Source organism: Penicillium oxalicum, chromosome I (genome assembly GCF_001723175.1).
Source record: "Penicillium oxalicum strain HP7-1 chromosome I, whole genome shotgun sequence".
NCBI classification, from domain to species: Eukaryota; Fungi; Ascomycota; class Eurotiomycetes; order Eurotiales; family Aspergillaceae; genus Penicillium; species Penicillium oxalicum.
Window position 1 is genome coordinate 1,281,061 of NC_064650.1, and position 16,247 is coordinate 1,297,307.

Genomic DNA, 16,247 nt, shown 5'->3' on the forward strand with positions numbered 1-16,247 from the left:
TATGACGAGATCTGTTCTCCTATATGAGGCCCCTGATGGAATGTGGATCTTTCAATTGCTGTCTTTCTTAGGCGATTCTGCGGTAGCATGATGGGCGACTTTTAACTATGCGGGTGCTCAGGCACTGTCGTACTATTGATCGTCAATTGATGGTAGTTCATACATGTAGAGGAGCCTCACACCTAGGGCCGGCATGCTCATCCTCTATTCGTCCAGTGAGGCTGTAGAATAGAGCAGCAGTAGCAACATACTAGGTCAGTCTCGAGGTCACGTTTCCAGTAGTCACGTTTCTCCATCACGTCTTCAGGTGACAGCCAACTTGTCAGTAAAGTCTGATGCGTGATTGAGACTAGCTCATGTTCCTCGATATCAAATATGTCTCTGCCGCTTGTTCGATTGCCCTCAGATGGCCTCACCCCGGACGAAAGCCAGAATCTCGTGCGCAGGTTCATTGACAACGTCCTCGTTGATCTACTTGACCAACTCTCTCTCTGCCCATCTGAAGGAAGACCATCGATTACCCTCCGTCGCAGATCCGGCCAAACACGATGCACAATCAATCCAAAGACCGGAGCCCTTGAGTCGAGTATCCACGCTGACACCTGTCTCTCCTATTCATGGCCCGGAAGAACAGCCTTTGAATCGTGGAAGTTCAGTAAGAACAAAGTTGCATTCCTGCCACCTCTGGATCTCCTCCAGAAATAAGCTCATCTTTCCTCCTCCGTAGCCGTGATTCTCCGGATATTGTCCATTATTGATGAGATACTTCACACGGGCCAATTGGTCTCGAAGAGGTAAGCAGGGCCAGTGCTGATCCCTGGTATTTCTCAATACAGGCGTATAGACCCAATGGTAGCTAAGCTGCTGCTGCCAGGGATATTTACTATATCGACCCGGCATATTTCAAGTCGCAGCAGACCGTCAACACTATAATCGACGATCTCGCTTTCACAATTGGTGTGGACAGGACATTCTTGAATGTTGTGAGTCAATATGCGATTCCGCGACGTATTATTTGGTTCAAAGTTGCCTGTAAGCACTAATATCAAGCTAGGAAGCAGCCAGTAAAGGTCTCGTCGCCGGACGCTTCAGACTCGAGCGTGAGGGTACTATCATTGTGGATGCGAATAGCGGCGAAGTAAGGCACATCTTTTTTGATCCTGGGGGGTTCTAGACAAGTCGTCGATCTGACACCGGCTAGGACACGACAATCCCTCGGGTGCAAGATTCCGATGTCATCGAGATTGAGAGGGCTCGATGGATCTTCATAATCGAGAAGGAGGTATGCCTCTGGCCCCGCGTTATTGATTCCTCCCAAAGAGTGGTGGGGGGAAGAGACGAGTCCAATAACCTCTGATTAATCATAGGCAGTCTTCCACCGGCTGGCCCGAAGCAATTACCCTAATCGAGCGATTTCAGGCGATGGAATATTGTTGACAGTAAGCAGAGATAGTCCTCCCAGAACGCGTTTCCGACTACCAAGACGTTGCTCACACATTGACGCTCAAACAGGGCAAAGGCTATCCAGATATTAGTACGCGCGAGTTTGCGCATCGACTCTATCTCATTTCCAGAAAATACGAGCGGCCGCCACGTTTTTATGCCTTGGTGGACGGCGATCCGCATGGGATGGCCATTATGTCCACGTACAAGTATGGGTCCATGGCACATCTTCACGAGAATGCCAAATTGAGTCTTCCGGGTCTAGCGTGGCTGGGTATTAGGGTTGCCGATGCAATCCTGGTGTCTGAATCTCCTGGTGCTGGTCAAATCCTCTCTCTGACGGCCAGTGACCGGAGAAAGATTCTCGCCATGCTTCGTAACAACCCAGTGTGGGCAAGTGACGGGCCAGAGCGGGAATGGGTGGCTGAATTACAGCGCATGTTATTGTTGAACGTCAAGTCGGAGATTGAGATGTTATATGATCAAAATGGTGGTCTTGAGGCTTGGATTGATCGTAAGTTGTTTCGTCAAGCGTGACTCCACCTTTCCAGATCAGCCTGTTATCTGTAGTGTTCACATGTTACTCGTTCTGGTGACTGCCCATGTCGGCTTCTACCGATGTCAGTCAGCTTGACAGCAACTTAGAAAAACCATCTCCTGAATGACACGATACATTGTTTGTCCACGAGAACGCTACATATACACCGAAGCTGCGCACGTCTCAAACGCAATCTTCCACATAAGCCATGCAACCTCTTCAAAAAAAAAGCATGATGACCGGACACCATACATCAAAGCATAATCCCTATTTTTCGCATAAAGAATGTCCAAGCAAGCCCGTCTCAAAGGCCCAGACCCTTGCGCACCTCATCCCGCACCTTTTGCTCATATTCACTGCGATGCTCGCGCCACATTTTAGCAGCCTCGACATTGGCAGGGCTTTCATCATTCGGTTCCGCAAGCATACTCATGACTGAAATGAGAATCTTCTCCACACTCTGGATGGGGGACCAACGTTCAGATGCATGTTCGTAGTGATTCGGATCATCACCGGGTGGGTGAAGGATGGAGATGCACACGGTACCATTCGGATACACTGAAAAAAATCCCAAGAAATCATTAGCAAATCTCAACTCCCGTCTAAATACCTGGTGTCTCAAAGGACTGCAGAACTTACCATTTGGGTGCCACACTCCACCACCGATAAACTTCATAGTAGGAGGGCTCAGAGGGTAGTCTCTCGGGAACTTCAGCTCAGCTGCGAATACTCCTCCTTCAAAGGGGTACCACCAGGCCCCTCAATCAGAGCTTCCCAGTAGAACAAGTCATCTTCAGAAACTGGGCCAGCCATAATACCCTCGGGCGGGTTGGTCGAAAGGTTCTTGTATTCATGGATGAGGCGCTTCTGGGCAACTGAGGTGGCCATGATCACTGATCGAAGGGAGGAGAGGAGCGGAGAGGTTATTGATGAGACGGTCAAGAGCTGGAATTGGGCTGTGTCACGATAAGGTTGATGGGGCGTGTCGATGGGTGGCAACTCGGGATGTTTCCGCGCACTTCTTTCAGTTGTTGGCTCACGAGGATACAATGCGGGGAAGCCAAATGACAGAGTGGAAGCGGGTTCGCAGGAACTGACAACAACCACTGTGATCGAGAGAGTAATCAGTCGGTGCAGAGAGATTCAAATTGAGGGCATAGACTGCCGCAAGAGGTTGAAAAGATGAGATAAGACGGGAAAACCGCGGGGGTGGAAGATCTTCAGCTAAATGGACTCGACGTGGTGCCCCACAAGCCCAATCCCGACGTAATGAAGCTCTTCCCTCGCACGTGCACATCCACCCAACAAGAAGGCTCTGTACAGCGTATAAACTGGCCCAGAAACAAATTGGCCCCAAGAGGTCTCCTGAATGGAGATGATTATTGTACATGAGATAGCGATGTCATTTGTGTGGGAAGGTATCGTTTTGGTAATATTATATTATACACATCAATGGTGGCTCTATCAATTAGAACCAGTCAAAGTCGTCCCCACCACCTTCGTCCGATCCGTCATTTCCCCAGGGATCCTGGAATTCATCTTCACCCCAGGGATGTTGAGGAGATTCTTCTGCCCAGATGTCTTCAGGCCGGCTGGGTTGTTCTGACATTTGCTGGTCGGATGGTGGCACATTAGCCTGACCAGGGGCAGAGGATGCGGGCGACTCGGGAGCTTGCCCTCCAGACATGCCCCGATGCATCGCGTCGTATCCAGCCATGGCGCCAGCACCTGCAACGCCAGCTGCGACATCACCAGCAACACCCGCCCCTCGACCCAGTGCACCAGAGGCAACCTCGCCAAGTGCACCTGCCTCGCCTGCCGCGGCACCACCAGCTGCGGCACCACCGGCTGCGCCTGCCGCTTCCCCGGCGGCTGCGCCCCCAGCCGCCGCCTCTCCTCCAAATCCAGGGAACCAGAGAGGCATGAAGCCAAACCCACCCGACCCACTATGCCGACTAAAGTAGTCAAAGTCAATGCTGACCGCAGTCGCGAGCATCACTGCTCGCTGATCAAGCGTCATCCCAGGAGTATGATGAGCCTGTCCCGCCGAGGTCTCACTGCCTTGTCCCGCGGCATCCATGCGTAGAGCATACATTCCGGTATCTGTGAAGATTTCTCGAGCGAATCCGGCAAAATTTCGGTTCACAGATCCAATCATTCGATTCTCGGCGCTTAAAAGTGAAAAGTCCCACGAAAGAAACGGTTCATTCACATAGGCAAATTGATTAAACTCGCCTTGGCCGTCGGGTGAACCCTGAGCAACCTGCAACTGCTGCTGTTGCGATAGTCCTGATTCCGCCAGGGGGAATTTGTAGGTACCCATATCTGTGTCAACGTTGGGGGATGGATGAAAAGTGAATAGATTGTATTTCCGTCGCAGAGGCGCCCACTGCTGCTGGGCCTCACCGATCACTCGCATCTGGGCAAAGTCTAGCGGAGACACGCGAGCGTCACTTGGTGGCGGGAAGATGGGTTGGATGGCCACAGGAGAGGCTGTAGAGGATGAAGCGGAAGAATTGGAGAAGCTGGACCCTTGACCTAGAGGATCGTAGACTTTGATGCGAGAATTGATCCAGGAGAATGGGCGATGGAACTGTATGTGTTTTTCTCCCCTCAGTAAACGGAACGACCCATTGCGGGGAGGACAACTTACTCGGAGAACCTCATTCATTTGCCTGTCAAAGACATGAGTGACAAAGCTCCGATGCGTACGGAACCACTGCCGTGCCATTGTGTTTGCCATGCCTTTTTCTTGCTCCGCCATGTATCCGACATGTGCTCCTCCGGCATCCATGATGACGTATTTGTTCGCTTGTTCGAATCCACTGCACAGAGCATGTCAGAAGAGCACAATCTGATGGAAACATGATGAATTTCAACGTACATCATGAAATTTAACATCTCCAGCTGTCGCTGCACGACCAGCCCCGAGTTGGCCAAGATGTTTGTCGCCGGGTGGTTCTCTTTCAATACCCCATTTGGATCTTCGGGTAGATGCACCGGAGACAGCAACGTATTCTGCGCTGGATCATAATTGCTTGCCATCGTGTCAATGCTCTCTTGCGTCGGTATCCCGATCGATGCCTTTTCATCTGCTTTTCGCGGCTGCGGAACCTGTCTCGACCAACCCGCATTCTTACGGGGGCCGAGACGAGAACCTCTACCGCGCAGGGACGACAGTGGTCTGCGTTGCAGGCCTCCTCCCTGCAAAGGGCACCAGAGCCTTCTGCTCAACATGATGGATGTTTGGCCCGGTATTTTGTGAAATATTGATGGCGACAGACACGGTAGTCCGGAAGGGAAAAAAAAAGTGACAAAAAGGATAATTAAGCTTGGTATCATGACGGAGGATCGCCCGCGGGCGGGGTTAACCGGATTTAATCCGCCGGATCTTCACATGCGCCTTCGTGCCTCTCAGCCTCCTCTTGTGTGGGAGCCATCATTTTGAGCGATCGGAAAGCACATCTGAACTGACTGGCTATAGCTGTGGTCGAAACTACCCTCTCAAAATTCTTTGGTCTTGGAAATACTCGATCACTACTCGAAGGAGATCTGGCGTGCCAAATACGGTCCCGATGCATGCGGCAAGTTGAAGGCTGTAGCCCCAATACCTCAGGTCTACCAATAACTCTAGAGACATACGGGACTTTTCCGAAAGCACATATGTAATCACCGGGCACTAATTACAGTGCCCATATTCCTATGCTTTCCTGGAGCTCCGACTGGAGACCGAACGCACATCACACGCAGCAGTCATATGCGAAATTGAGCCCAACTACTAACCCTTTTTGAGGATCTTCCTGATTCCATGTGGAATGGAGGAGTACTTGAAAGTACTCAACGACAAATAAGCCAGAAGAAAAAAGCTCGATGAAGTAAAGCCTGACGCTGAGCCCAAGACACTGCCAGATTTTTGGAGAACGGCGAAGCAGGAATGCAGGCTTATGTATATACATCGTGTAGGGACTCGGCGTAGCTGGACGGACACCATGCGTCTGAAACATTAGAGGAGACCCTTGCGAGCCAGCTCAATCTTTCGAGTCGCCTCGCCGGCTTTAAATCCACCCCTGGAGACGCAGATTGCGCTCCCTTCGCCCAACTCAACTTTCTCTTCGACATCGGGGTGGGCGCATGGGCAATGATGAGGGACGGCCACGCAGGCGAGTGTGCCAGGGCAGAGGTAGTTGCTGCATTGCGCTGTACATGGTTCAGAACATCAGTGCGCTGTCTCAGAAAAAGAAATCCTGCAACGACTAGCTGTCAGTGCTTACCTTGTGCCCACATTTGCTGATAGCGACCGCTATCACTCGGGACATTCTGAGAGCCCTGGCGATGACCTGGATGTTGCTGCCCGCCGCCGAACATTTGTTCGAAGAATTGAAACTGAGCTTGAGCCATGGTGGCCAGCAATAGGAGGGACCAGAGACTCGAAATGAAGTTGCGCATCATTTTTTTATTTTCCAGCTGTATTCATGCAATGCGAAAATGAGAAAAACGAATGGACTCTCGTTCACATTGGAGTTATGTATCTCGTTGGCCATTATTTAGATGATGCCAGCTTACGGCACAGGCACGTGACGCCAAGCCCTGCACCTCCGAGAAAAAGTTCCCCTTGTAGCTTTCATCTCCGCATCGTGACTTGGCCGTCAATTGCCAAAAAATAAACAACAATGTTGCAGCCCAGACTTCTAGCGCCCATGAGGGCGCTGGAGCGAGCCATTGTCCCATCCGTCCGATCATATTCGACTGCCACCCGTCCGCAGTCCATCTTCCCGCGCTCCTTCACGGCGCCGGTCTCGATCCCGAAGACAACACCCGCCATTCCGCGTACCCTCCTCCCATTCTCACAAGTTCGTTTCGCCTCGCACGCTTCTCAAGGAACAGCCAATCGACACTCTCGTGATCCCGCTGGAAAGCGTCTTGGTGCCAAGCGCACGGGTGGTGAATATGTCGTCCCCGGATGTATCATCTTCCGCCAACGAGGATCGTTATGGTTCCCCGGCGATAACTGCGCTATGGGTCGGGATCACACAATCTACGCGACTCAGGCCGGCTACGTTCGATACTACTTGGACCCGGAACGTCACCCCGATCGTCGATACATTGGTGTGGTCTTTGAAAAGGACGGAAAGCTTCCACATCCCCGAAACGCGCCCAGTCGACGCAAGTTGAACATGACCACGATTCCCCGAGCCGAGCCTGTCGAATTCCAATCTGACTTGGTCGCTTCCATCGACGAGAGCGGCACCCAGGTGGGCAGTGTCGAGGCTGTCAAGGCGGATTCTGGCCCCCAGTTGCGACCTGGGTACATGTATCGCGAAGCCAACTGGGTGATTGGTCGTGCTGCCGAGAAGGCTGGCATCATCGCTCCCTCATACAATCGCAAGGACCGATGGCTTGCGTGGAGGAAGCGACAGGCGCGTGCTGAGCGGGCCGCCCAGATGAAGAGTCTGAAGGGCAAGAAGAAGTCTTCAAAGAAGGCCAAATAAGGTTGCAGCATGTCGTTATAAGCCATGACTTTGATTGTTGTTGATGTTTTTTTTTACCAAGCGATTCCGGGGAAATGCGTTTTGCTCTTCTCTTCAATTGTACAATAGAAAGAGTATTATTTACAATATTTCTCAATATGTATGTGACACCACTGCATTCCAATCTAGATTTACTGCCGCCATGAGTTTGGCATGAGTCTTTATTGCTCTGAGACAGACGCCCCATGGTTCACTCTATTCTATCATGGGATCGTGCTGAGGGACGACTTGGCCGTCCAATGCGTGGGCGGCTCGCATCTGGGTCCAATTACGATCAAGTTTGATCTCCCGTGTCCAAAGGCAAAGAGTCTTTCAAAAGATGACAATTTTCGATGGTCATCGTTTTCGACCATCGTCATGCGAGTGAATGAAGCCCTTAAACCTGGATACGCTTCAGGGCAGGTGCTAACAATTCAAGGCACCCGGCCAGTTTATTCCATGGACCATTCAGGCGGTAAATCACCGACAGCGATGCTCCTCGTCCAGACATTGATACCTTGCTGCTTTGAAGCATTGCGGTACGACGCGGGTGCAGCGGAACCCGGTGATGAGAAGCTTTCAGGCTGAAAACCCTTCAATTACGGGATCGCACCTTGAATGGTCATGATTGATGTAGGATTCTTTACACAAGTAGCTCAGCAGGCCTGGGACATGCATACTTCGAGGTTGTCACGTTTCGTCAACCGTGTCTGATAGGAAGAACACATCACTTGCACTGGGGAATGGGATTTCAAAGGCGAGACCGGACTGGTTGAGGGTGAACTGGCGGTATCCTGGAGATATTGTCTGGCCCCTAAATGCCAGATGAGACACCATTTGGGATGGCGACGGACCTATTCGGGGCAGGAACAATTGGGATGTGCTAGCGCGGACCAGAAGTGTTCAATGGAAACTTGGAGGGCCATAGGTAGAGGCTTAAACAATTACTTCGCTCTACGCAAGATCTGGGAAATGAAGTTCTATTAAGATGGGCCATAACTCTGCAGTTGATAGATGACAACCTACATAGGGGTTATTTTAACAGTTTTCATGCAGTATCTACCATGCAAGTAGGTAAAAAGCCACGGGATCCTATAGAGAAATTGTATTGGACAATCTAATAACACAGCAACAACCAAGCAGCTACCCGAGAATGTCATAGCTGAGATATCAAATTGGACTGGGGCAGGGACAGGAAGCTATGTTCGAGCCGATAAATGTATATAATATGGATATGAGATGGACGCGTTCCTCAATCTTCGAAAATTTGACCCAAAATCAAGCTTTGGCAGATAAATTCACTGCTGACGACCTTGGGACCGAGTAAGGAAGCCAGCGTAGGTCTTCCTGCAAGCATGGTCGATCGTCTTCGCTTTCTTCCTCGTGATACACTCGAACTCGAGGTGTCAGAGAACATAGATTTGGCAGTGGTTTGGTCTGCGTCATCCACGTAGACAAAGTCCCAACTCAAGGGGGCCGGGGTGCTATCAGGCTTGAATTCAACCATCTTTTTAGCGGTGTCGAGATCTGAGACTTGCTCTACCCGAGACGCACCCAAGGCAAATGTGAGAAAAACGTAGGCCTTGCGTCGTCCCTCTGCCGTACTGCGCCCCATCACCACCAGCACTGATTTCCCTTCGAGCAATCGGGGCCGTGAAGCGATGGTGTCCGAGAGACGGGCCTCCAGAGGCGGAATTGGGGCCATCACTCGAGATCTCGTTGCTCCGTTGAGATACTGAGATTCGCCAGCTGGCAAGAGGTAGGTGTCCCAGTCGAGGACTCGGCCTTTTGTGATACAGTCCTCTACCCATCGCCCAGAGAGACACGGAATGTTAAGCGCTAACGCTTGCATGTACTTTTCACGTCGAGAATGGGTGTCAGCAATCAGACACGTGAAGCCAAGCTCCACGGCGTCCTGGGTGAGACAAAGTCCACTGGCTTTGCTCGCTCCACGCTGGTCGCTGTTCTTCTTGGGAGTCTCGGGACAGGTCGGGTCAAACAGTTCCGTAAATCCTTCATTCAACAAAAGCCCGCCATGCTCTCGAATCAACCTTGTAACCCGATTCTTCGAGACTTCGTCGTCTTTATATGAAATTGCAAAAGCCATGTTCGCAAAGAGAGGAGAAGTGTCCGGCAGGTTGCGTACGGAGCGAGTGTTTGGCGAAAGTGGCAAGGAAGAAAGCAACGACGAGGCACGAAAGGTCGTTTCTTGCAAGATATGCTCTGGAAAATGTAAGGACTCTCGGTCCTTCAATCGGTTCCACAAAATGTTATCCAGATAGATCCGCGAGATTGGCACCTTGGTCAAAGTCTCCGGCGGAATGACTCCACCTTGCGGCAAGGTCTTGCGTTGCTTCGATGCCAGAATCAAAGTGCTGTGACCGTGGACATCCGTCTGTGGATAGAGCCCCGTCGCTGCAGAGCGTAGAATCTCTTCCCGAGTGAGCTGATCACCAAATCCTCGGATAACATGCGCGACCTTGGGGAAATTTGGCATGTCGACCTTCACCTCATCACCGATGCTTAGGTCAAACCGCTTCACAGCACCTTTTACCACCTCCACTGGAGCACTGCCGTCGAATTGCACCAAAAACTTACCCTGAGTCACTCCAGAAGGAGCCCCAAAACATGTTCCTGGGTAGTAAGCGCGTTTTTGTCCTTGCCATACAGCAATGACTTGATTTGGGGCAGCGAGTCCCGTTATATCATTCTCGATCGCTGCCATGACCCTCTGCAGCTGTGGTATTGTTGAAGGGCTTTCCGAAATTCTGCTTCTAGGTTGCAAGGGCATATTTATCGGCGACTCAACGTCGGTAATGTCAGACGACAGGACCTGCTGCCTGCGTGGGACGACTTGCTTGACGGGTGACACCTCGTCAGGGAATTTCACAGGAATCCGCTGAGGTGGTGGATCTGGGGATGCAGCAAGCCGGGTAATTCTAGACCTAGATCTTCGTCGAGCGCTTTGCTCCGGACTTTCAATATCCCACACGGACCCATTTCTGCGAGAGGGTGGCCGGGATGGGGCCCGAGATGGAGCCCGGGAACGAGCCCTTGAAGCAGGTCTTGATGGCGCTCGTGAATTAGCTCGTGAAGCGGACCGATTTGCCGGTCTTGAGCGAGATCGCGAAACCGCCCGTGAAGTAGATCGCGAGCTTGGCCGAGAGACAAGGCGTGATACGTAACCCGGTTGTTGCTCAATTGTGGTGGCGGGGACCTGAACAGCTAGCATCTCTTGTGAACTTGGTGGGGGCTTTTCAACCCTTGGTTGTACTTGGCTTGGGACAGCACTCTTCGCTGGATAAGTGCGCGGAGTGGAGGGAAGGGTCATGTTCAAAGGCCTGATGCTTTGGCCCAACTGAATTCGACGTCTCTTTCTCGGACGCGAGGGTGAACCATCGATCAAGGCGTTGAATTCCGCATCCTCGGTAGTGAAAAAGTCGAGACCCCAGTCTAACTTAGCGTCGATTTGAGGGGAATCACTGGCCGCTATGGCCGTTAATGCTCGCCGCTGTCGTCCGCTGGGACTTGACAAAATTTGGGACGGTGCCTCTTGCGCTTGCAGTTGCTTGATGGGCGAAGATTGAGTATAAGATGGCCGAGGTCGCGAGCGTTGGCTCGCGCTTTCAGCTCGGAACATTGGAGGAAGATCATCATCTTCGTTACTGATAGCATGGCCATTCGATCCAGCTTCCCATTCACCTGGCCGATTTTGATTAGGGCTGGTCTCGGGAACGCTAGTGATACGGGTTATATCACTGATCTGTGGACGCAAGTGCACAGGTGTCTGTGTCACCTGTGAGGGTAGCGACGAAGATTTCGGTTCCATGCCCATTTCCCTCCCATTGTTCGCGGAGGTTGGAGCTTCCCGGTCCAAGGTCTGGTTGGAGTCAATCTGCCTGGTTCCGTAGAAAGAGGCGACTGGCTCCCGTGGTGCTTGTATGGCCGAATTGGAGCTGTCCTCGAGGAAAGCAGTCGACCCAGGGCGAGGTGTAGGAGGTGAGGAATGGACACGGGCATGAAGAGGGGAGTCGTGCTCAACACCGGACATGGCATTCGCGTCATTTACCTCGGTGAGTGCGTAAGGGACCGCTGATGTTTCATCATCAGGCTTAGGTGACTGGTATGGAGTCTGCTGAGAATTTTGGACCATCACCTGCGACGAACGGCCAGAGTGGTGATCATTCACGGGCACAGCTATGGATGCAGAATCATGAATTGGATTAGGGCCGATATGATTAGCCATACTTTCGTGGCCATCGGTTGCAAGAACCTGGGAAAGGCGGTCGTGTGCAGTGTTTGTGGCATCCATATGAAGCGGTGGTCCATGGTAATTTTCCTTGTCTTCTTCCTGGGAAAGCATCGTGTCTTGCGATTGGGGAACTTGCGGACCAAGATCTTCCTCTTGCTCTGTCTCTTCTTCGCTCCCAGCCTCCTCGACAGCAACATCCTCCGGAAGATCAGTCGCTGGATGCATTGGCGATGTATCCGACCGGCTAGTGGATCTGGAAGGAGCTTTTAGAGCTGCAAATTGGGCAGCAGTTTCCTCGTCGATTCGGCGCATGCGTCGTGCATTCTCGACAAAGGCAGGCTCTTTGTAGAATTCATGGTCAAGCTCGTCGCTTGTCTGCATGTTATCTGCTGAACGAGTGAGCCTTTCTCCCAGGGACTTATCACGCCTAGACTGTGAATCCTTGAGCGAGATATAATGCAGATTGGGCTCTGAAGACTCTCGAGAAAACCGAATCGGTCGCTCGGTCAGTGGCGAGGACACGGCATTAGTGATTCGACGATGCTGAATGGGAAGATTCGGGGAAGGACGGTCGGATATCAGCTCCAGTTGCTCCGTATGTACCAAAGGCGACGATGGGGCCTGTGTCGCTTTAAATATCTGGCTCAGGGCCAACATTCCCCCACTTGACGGAATTTCTCCGGCCAACGGATTTCGTGGAAGTGTGGGAGTTCGTGAAGATGTGCTCGGCGTTCGATGTGTCTTCACTGCGGTGCCAGGAGTTCTCGATAGAAATCGCTGAGATTCGGGGAAGAAGTCGGGGTTGTATGCCGTCGGAGAAGAGGCAGTATCATCGAAGTTGCTGTCCTCATCCTGTTCTGGAGACGTCATAATATCTCGCCGAGTAGTATCAAATTGTGATAATAGGTCGATATGCCCGCTGTCTCCCTCGTACAGGGTTCGAAGAGTTGCTTCATCGGCGCCGGTTTGAGAGACTCGATGACATATCGATTCTCCATTCTGTCGGATAATGCTATCGTAGACGGACTGTGACACGACTTGCGTGTCCCCGGGCGCAGCCTCCGGGGAATCCATTTTGCCTGAAACTCTTGCCTGTTTCACGAATGTCTCTTTTCCGGCTGCCGCTCTGTGATAGCTTTTTATAAGTTGCGACGCATTTCGCCGAGGTTGTGACAAGGAAGAAGATCTTTTGGCGACGGAATTGGTTGGGTTTAGTGGGTCGATTGAAGACGGCGACACGTCACGAGGGAAAATGTGGGAAGAGTGAAGATGGACAGGATCGGATCGCCCTGATGAAGCAACAGCAATGTCCGCTGGGTCAGAAGAGAATGATCGGGGTAGTTCGGGCTCCTGAAGATGTCAAGATCAGTCCAATGAGAGCCTGCCGAGCCGCAGGTCGTGACATACTAATCCCAACGCGACGCGTTGTAGCTTGGCAATATCAAGGCTGTCCTGCGTCTCCATTTGATCGCCAGAAGCGACACCTTAACACGTATGCCTCGTTATGACTGTTATCGTTTGAGCAAATTTGAAATGAAATAGAAAATGACTGGTCTTACTTGGAAGTCAACGTTTGTCAACCTGGATACTGTACTGTAGAACACGATTACCGGACACGAGACGCGTCAATCACGTGCGGTCATTGCTCACTAATTTAGCCTAATTAGGGATAGCGCATCCATAGAAGGGCCCGGGCCGCGCCCGCAAATGATGCTGTGTGAGCGTCTCAGCCCTGGCATAGGCTAATGTCCATATCTATTCGAGTGCTTAGGTATCAGGGCATTCTCATTTTCAACAAAGATCCACGAAAGTTTCCGAGTTTTGAGGGTATTTAGATTTGGTCAGCTGAATTATAATACACTAAGGTACATGAACACGTGGAAATGCTCGTGAAGCACTGTCCTGAACATGGTCCAAATGACACTGTCTGAACGATTGCAGCTTAATCCCGCGTGCGATTTGGAACCCATCGTCGAAGAAGGAATTCACGAATCCGATACCGATTGAGATCCGCACCAACGTCTGCAGGCCTTCCGGCAGGAGGGGGAACGTCAACGTAGCAGATGACCAGACTCTTTTTCACTTGAGCCTGTACGCGATTCACACAGTGTAGCCACCACCAGCTTCGAGATTGCTTTTCAGTCGCGTGTTTCTTGAGATCTTCCGTTGAAGACCAGAACTCGTGACTGTAAGATGGAATAATGATGACTGCGAACTCGGCGTGAGAGAAAACCGGCCCACGGTTGTAGAGAAGATAATCGGTTCCGAATTTCACTCCGGAGCGTACGACCCATCCGAGGGAGCGGAAGTGATGGTACACCGCGTATGATATCATGAACGGGTCATCAACCTTTAGAGGACCACCCTCGGGACGGGGAGGGTAGTAAGAGTGACGGCGAAGGGTGTTCAGGAGAGACGGAGTCGGAATGGCGACATTGGTTGTGCGGTCGACGATGCGCAAAGCGCCCAGGGCGTAAACCAAGAAGAAAGCTTCTTCGTTGGAAAGTTGGAGATGCTCTTCGTTGTCAAAAATGTCCAAATCCAACTCGTCATCGAGGTTTTGAATCGGAGTCGTGGAGATCGGCAGAGGCCCCTGATTCTCGAAGGGCGAGGACAACGAATTTGTCGAGTCAACCAACTGGGCGGTCTCTCTGTTTTGCATTGCTTGTTGCCGTCTCTCGAGGAACTTGGCTTCCATGGCTCTCTTCACGGAGAACTTCTCCACAGAGATGGCGGGTGCGTCTGCAGCCTCATCCACCAGGAGTCCATGAGAAGCGCCGTTTTCACGGGCGGCAGCCTCAGCCCTCAACCTCTCTTCCACAGCAAGCTTCTCATGTCTTGCTCGCTCAAGCTTGAGCTGCCTTCGTTCAGCCCGACGTTTCCTTGTAGCCTCTTCAACCGTGCTTCCGCCCATCAAACCCCTCCTCTTTTTTTCCTGCTCCAGCCAAGTAGGCTCACTTCGACTCAGACTACCTTTACCGAAGAACCCCATCTCCCACAGAGCTCGGATCGTCTTCTCATCGCTAACATGGACGGATGAGGTAGCCGAGTCGAAGTATGCAGAGAGAATTTCCTGACGAGGAGGGGAGACAAGAAAGGTGAGGTACGAGAGGGCAACGCTTATGATAGACAGAGGGTTATGAGGAATTACTGAAGGAACGTGATGCACATTGACTGGAAGAGGAAAGCGATGAATGTGCCTGTAATTTGGTCTAGGAGGCCGGGAAGCCCGAGGTGGATGAACCTTCTCCGACACATCTGGTTTTGCAGCAGTCGACTCTATCGTCGACGCGGCTGCTTTCACCCCCGACAAAGGAGGGGCCACGGGCTCGGCCATGACAGACAAGCAACTACAATGTGATAGAGGATCCTATTCTGATACTTTCGTCAGCATTCTCGTTCAATAACGAAGATGAGTGATGAACAAGTGTAAGATGACGGTTTTCTCAGATACCGTTGTAGTCAATTTAAGCAGATCACTGACAGGCAGCTAGAAATCAAGGTGCCACCTGCCTGGGCTTAGGTGTAAAGGTCATCATCGAATGGAGGGCTGGGGATAGGCAAAAAGGAGGAAATAGCTCGCGAGAAGCTGAGCTACCATCCACCTCGGCTGAGCTTACCTGGTGACTGCGAGCTCTGAGCGAATGTGCGGGAACCTTGCTCAAGATGATCGCTCGGACAAGGCCGAGCAGGCTTTAGCTGTTTAGTCAGTCGCTGGAGTTCTCATTGCTGCCTTTGCATTATCGGCTTGAGATTTTCCATGTACAAGAGAAAAAGGAAAAAAGTTGCAGTTTGGCGGGCGTGGCATTTCAATTTAAGCGGGCTGCGATGACTAAGCTCCCGGTGCGGTGAGTTGCCAACCGTCGACGGACCTACTCCACTCGGCGGCATCAAAAAATTCCTCCGCTTCACGATTGACGACTCAAGGACGACCACCAAACCGTAATCACCCTCAAATTCCGACAAGTAAGTCAACTCCCGAGTCTCTGTACTTGATTTTTGTCTTTCATTGATCTTTAAACTGATCTTTCTCATCTAGAATGCATTTGATGGTATGTCTAACCTGTGCTCGCCGTCACACCGAATGAAACCTCGCTTCCGCAGAACGAAACGATCGCGTCAGGTCCACACGATTACTGACATACTTTCAAAAAGTACACTCTGGGTGCCGATGGCAAGCGTGTCTACACGCTGAAGAAGGTCGTCGATGGCAAGGTGTCCAAGTCTGCGTAAGCGCTCGGAGTATGATCCTTCAAGATGGGCTCCATGGCTAATTCTTAACAGTCACCCTGCTCGCTTCTCTCCCGACGACAAGTACTCCCGCCACCGTGTCACCCTGAAGCGCCGCTATGGTCTTCTCCTCACCCAGCAGCCTGGTACGTGACATCTTTGCGCCCCTCACTTCCTCGAACTTCCGCCCATACTAAGACTTTCATTATTGCAGAGGAGGTTCCTTCATCTTGAATTATTAAATAAAAAACTGGGATACTGGATTTTGGGGGGTAAA

General features: G+C 51.5%; 8 protein-coding genes across 8 annotated transcripts; 3 read left to right on the top strand and 5 right to left on the bottom strand.

Annotated features, from left to right (window-relative positions):
• Window positions 1-375: 375 nt before the first annotated feature.
• On the top strand, window positions 376-1,980 carry POX_a00431 (uncharacterized protein; the record flags this gene model as incomplete). Its single annotated transcript, XM_050109373.1, has 7 exons — window positions 376-655; window positions 728-794; window positions 875-983; window positions 1,055-1,138; window positions 1,202-1,282; window positions 1,368-1,439; window positions 1,513-1,980. 7 exons carry the CDS (start codon window positions 376-378, stop codon window positions 1,978-1,980), a joined length of 1,161 nt encoding a protein of 386 aa, XP_049973141.1.
• A 305-nt stretch (window positions 1,981-2,285) lies between these two features.
• POX_a00432 (Ubiquitin-conjugating enzyme) lies at window positions 2,286-2,869 on the bottom strand (the record flags this gene model as incomplete). Its single annotated transcript, XM_050109374.1, has 3 exons — window positions 2,286-2,539; window positions 2,621-2,680; window positions 2,731-2,869. The coding sequence occupies 3 exons, from the start codon at window positions 2,867-2,869 to the stop codon at window positions 2,286-2,288; spliced, it is 453 nt and encodes a 150-aa protein (XP_049973142.1).
• A 580-nt stretch (window positions 2,870-3,449) lies between these two features.
• Window positions 3,450-5,218, bottom strand: POX_a00433 (uncharacterized protein; the record flags this gene model as incomplete). Its single annotated transcript, XM_050109375.1, has 3 exons — window positions 3,450-4,574; window positions 4,635-4,806; window positions 4,866-5,218. 3 exons carry the CDS (start codon window positions 5,216-5,218, stop codon window positions 3,450-3,452), a joined length of 1,650 nt encoding a protein of 549 aa, XP_049973143.1.
• Window positions 5,219-5,984: 766 nt separating this feature from the next.
• POX_a00434 (Long chronological lifespan protein 2) lies at window positions 5,985-6,379 on the bottom strand (the record flags this gene model as incomplete). The annotated part of the gene is made up of 2 exons (XM_050109376.1): window positions 5,985-6,178; window positions 6,253-6,379. 2 exons carry the CDS (start codon window positions 6,377-6,379, stop codon window positions 5,985-5,987), a joined length of 321 nt encoding a protein of 106 aa, XP_049973144.1.
• A 272-nt stretch (window positions 6,380-6,651) lies between these two features.
• POX_a00435 (54S ribosomal protein L27) lies at window positions 6,652-7,470 on the top strand (the record flags this gene model as incomplete). The annotated part of the gene is made up of 1 exon (XM_050109377.1): window positions 6,652-7,470. One exon carries the CDS (start codon window positions 6,652-6,654, stop codon window positions 7,468-7,470), a length of 819 nt encoding a protein of 272 aa, XP_049973145.1.
• A 1,270-nt stretch (window positions 7,471-8,740) lies between these two features.
• POX_a00436 (uncharacterized protein) lies at window positions 8,741-13,204 on the bottom strand (the record flags this gene model as incomplete). Its single annotated transcript, XM_050109378.1, has 2 exons — window positions 8,741-13,090; window positions 13,148-13,204. The coding sequence occupies 2 exons, from the start codon at window positions 13,202-13,204 to the stop codon at window positions 8,741-8,743; spliced, it is 4,407 nt and encodes a 1,468-aa protein (XP_049973146.1).
• Window positions 13,205-13,682: 478 nt separating this feature from the next.
• On the bottom strand, window positions 13,683-15,077 carry POX_a00437 (uncharacterized protein; the record flags this gene model as incomplete). The annotated part of the gene is made up of 1 exon (XM_050109379.1): window positions 13,683-15,077. One exon carries the CDS (start codon window positions 15,075-15,077, stop codon window positions 13,683-13,685), a length of 1,395 nt encoding a protein of 464 aa, XP_049973147.1.
• A 491-nt stretch (window positions 15,078-15,568) lies between these two features.
• Window positions 15,569-16,204, top strand: POX_a00438 (H/ACA ribonucleoprotein complex subunit; the record flags this gene model as incomplete). The annotated part of the gene is made up of 5 exons (XM_050109380.1): window positions 15,569-15,588; window positions 15,780-15,792; window positions 15,896-15,969; window positions 16,025-16,116; window positions 16,185-16,204. The coding sequence occupies 5 exons, from the start codon at window positions 15,569-15,571 to the stop codon at window positions 16,202-16,204; spliced, it is 219 nt and encodes a 72-aa protein (XP_049973148.1).
• Between the last annotated feature and the right edge of the window lie 43 nt (window positions 16,205-16,247).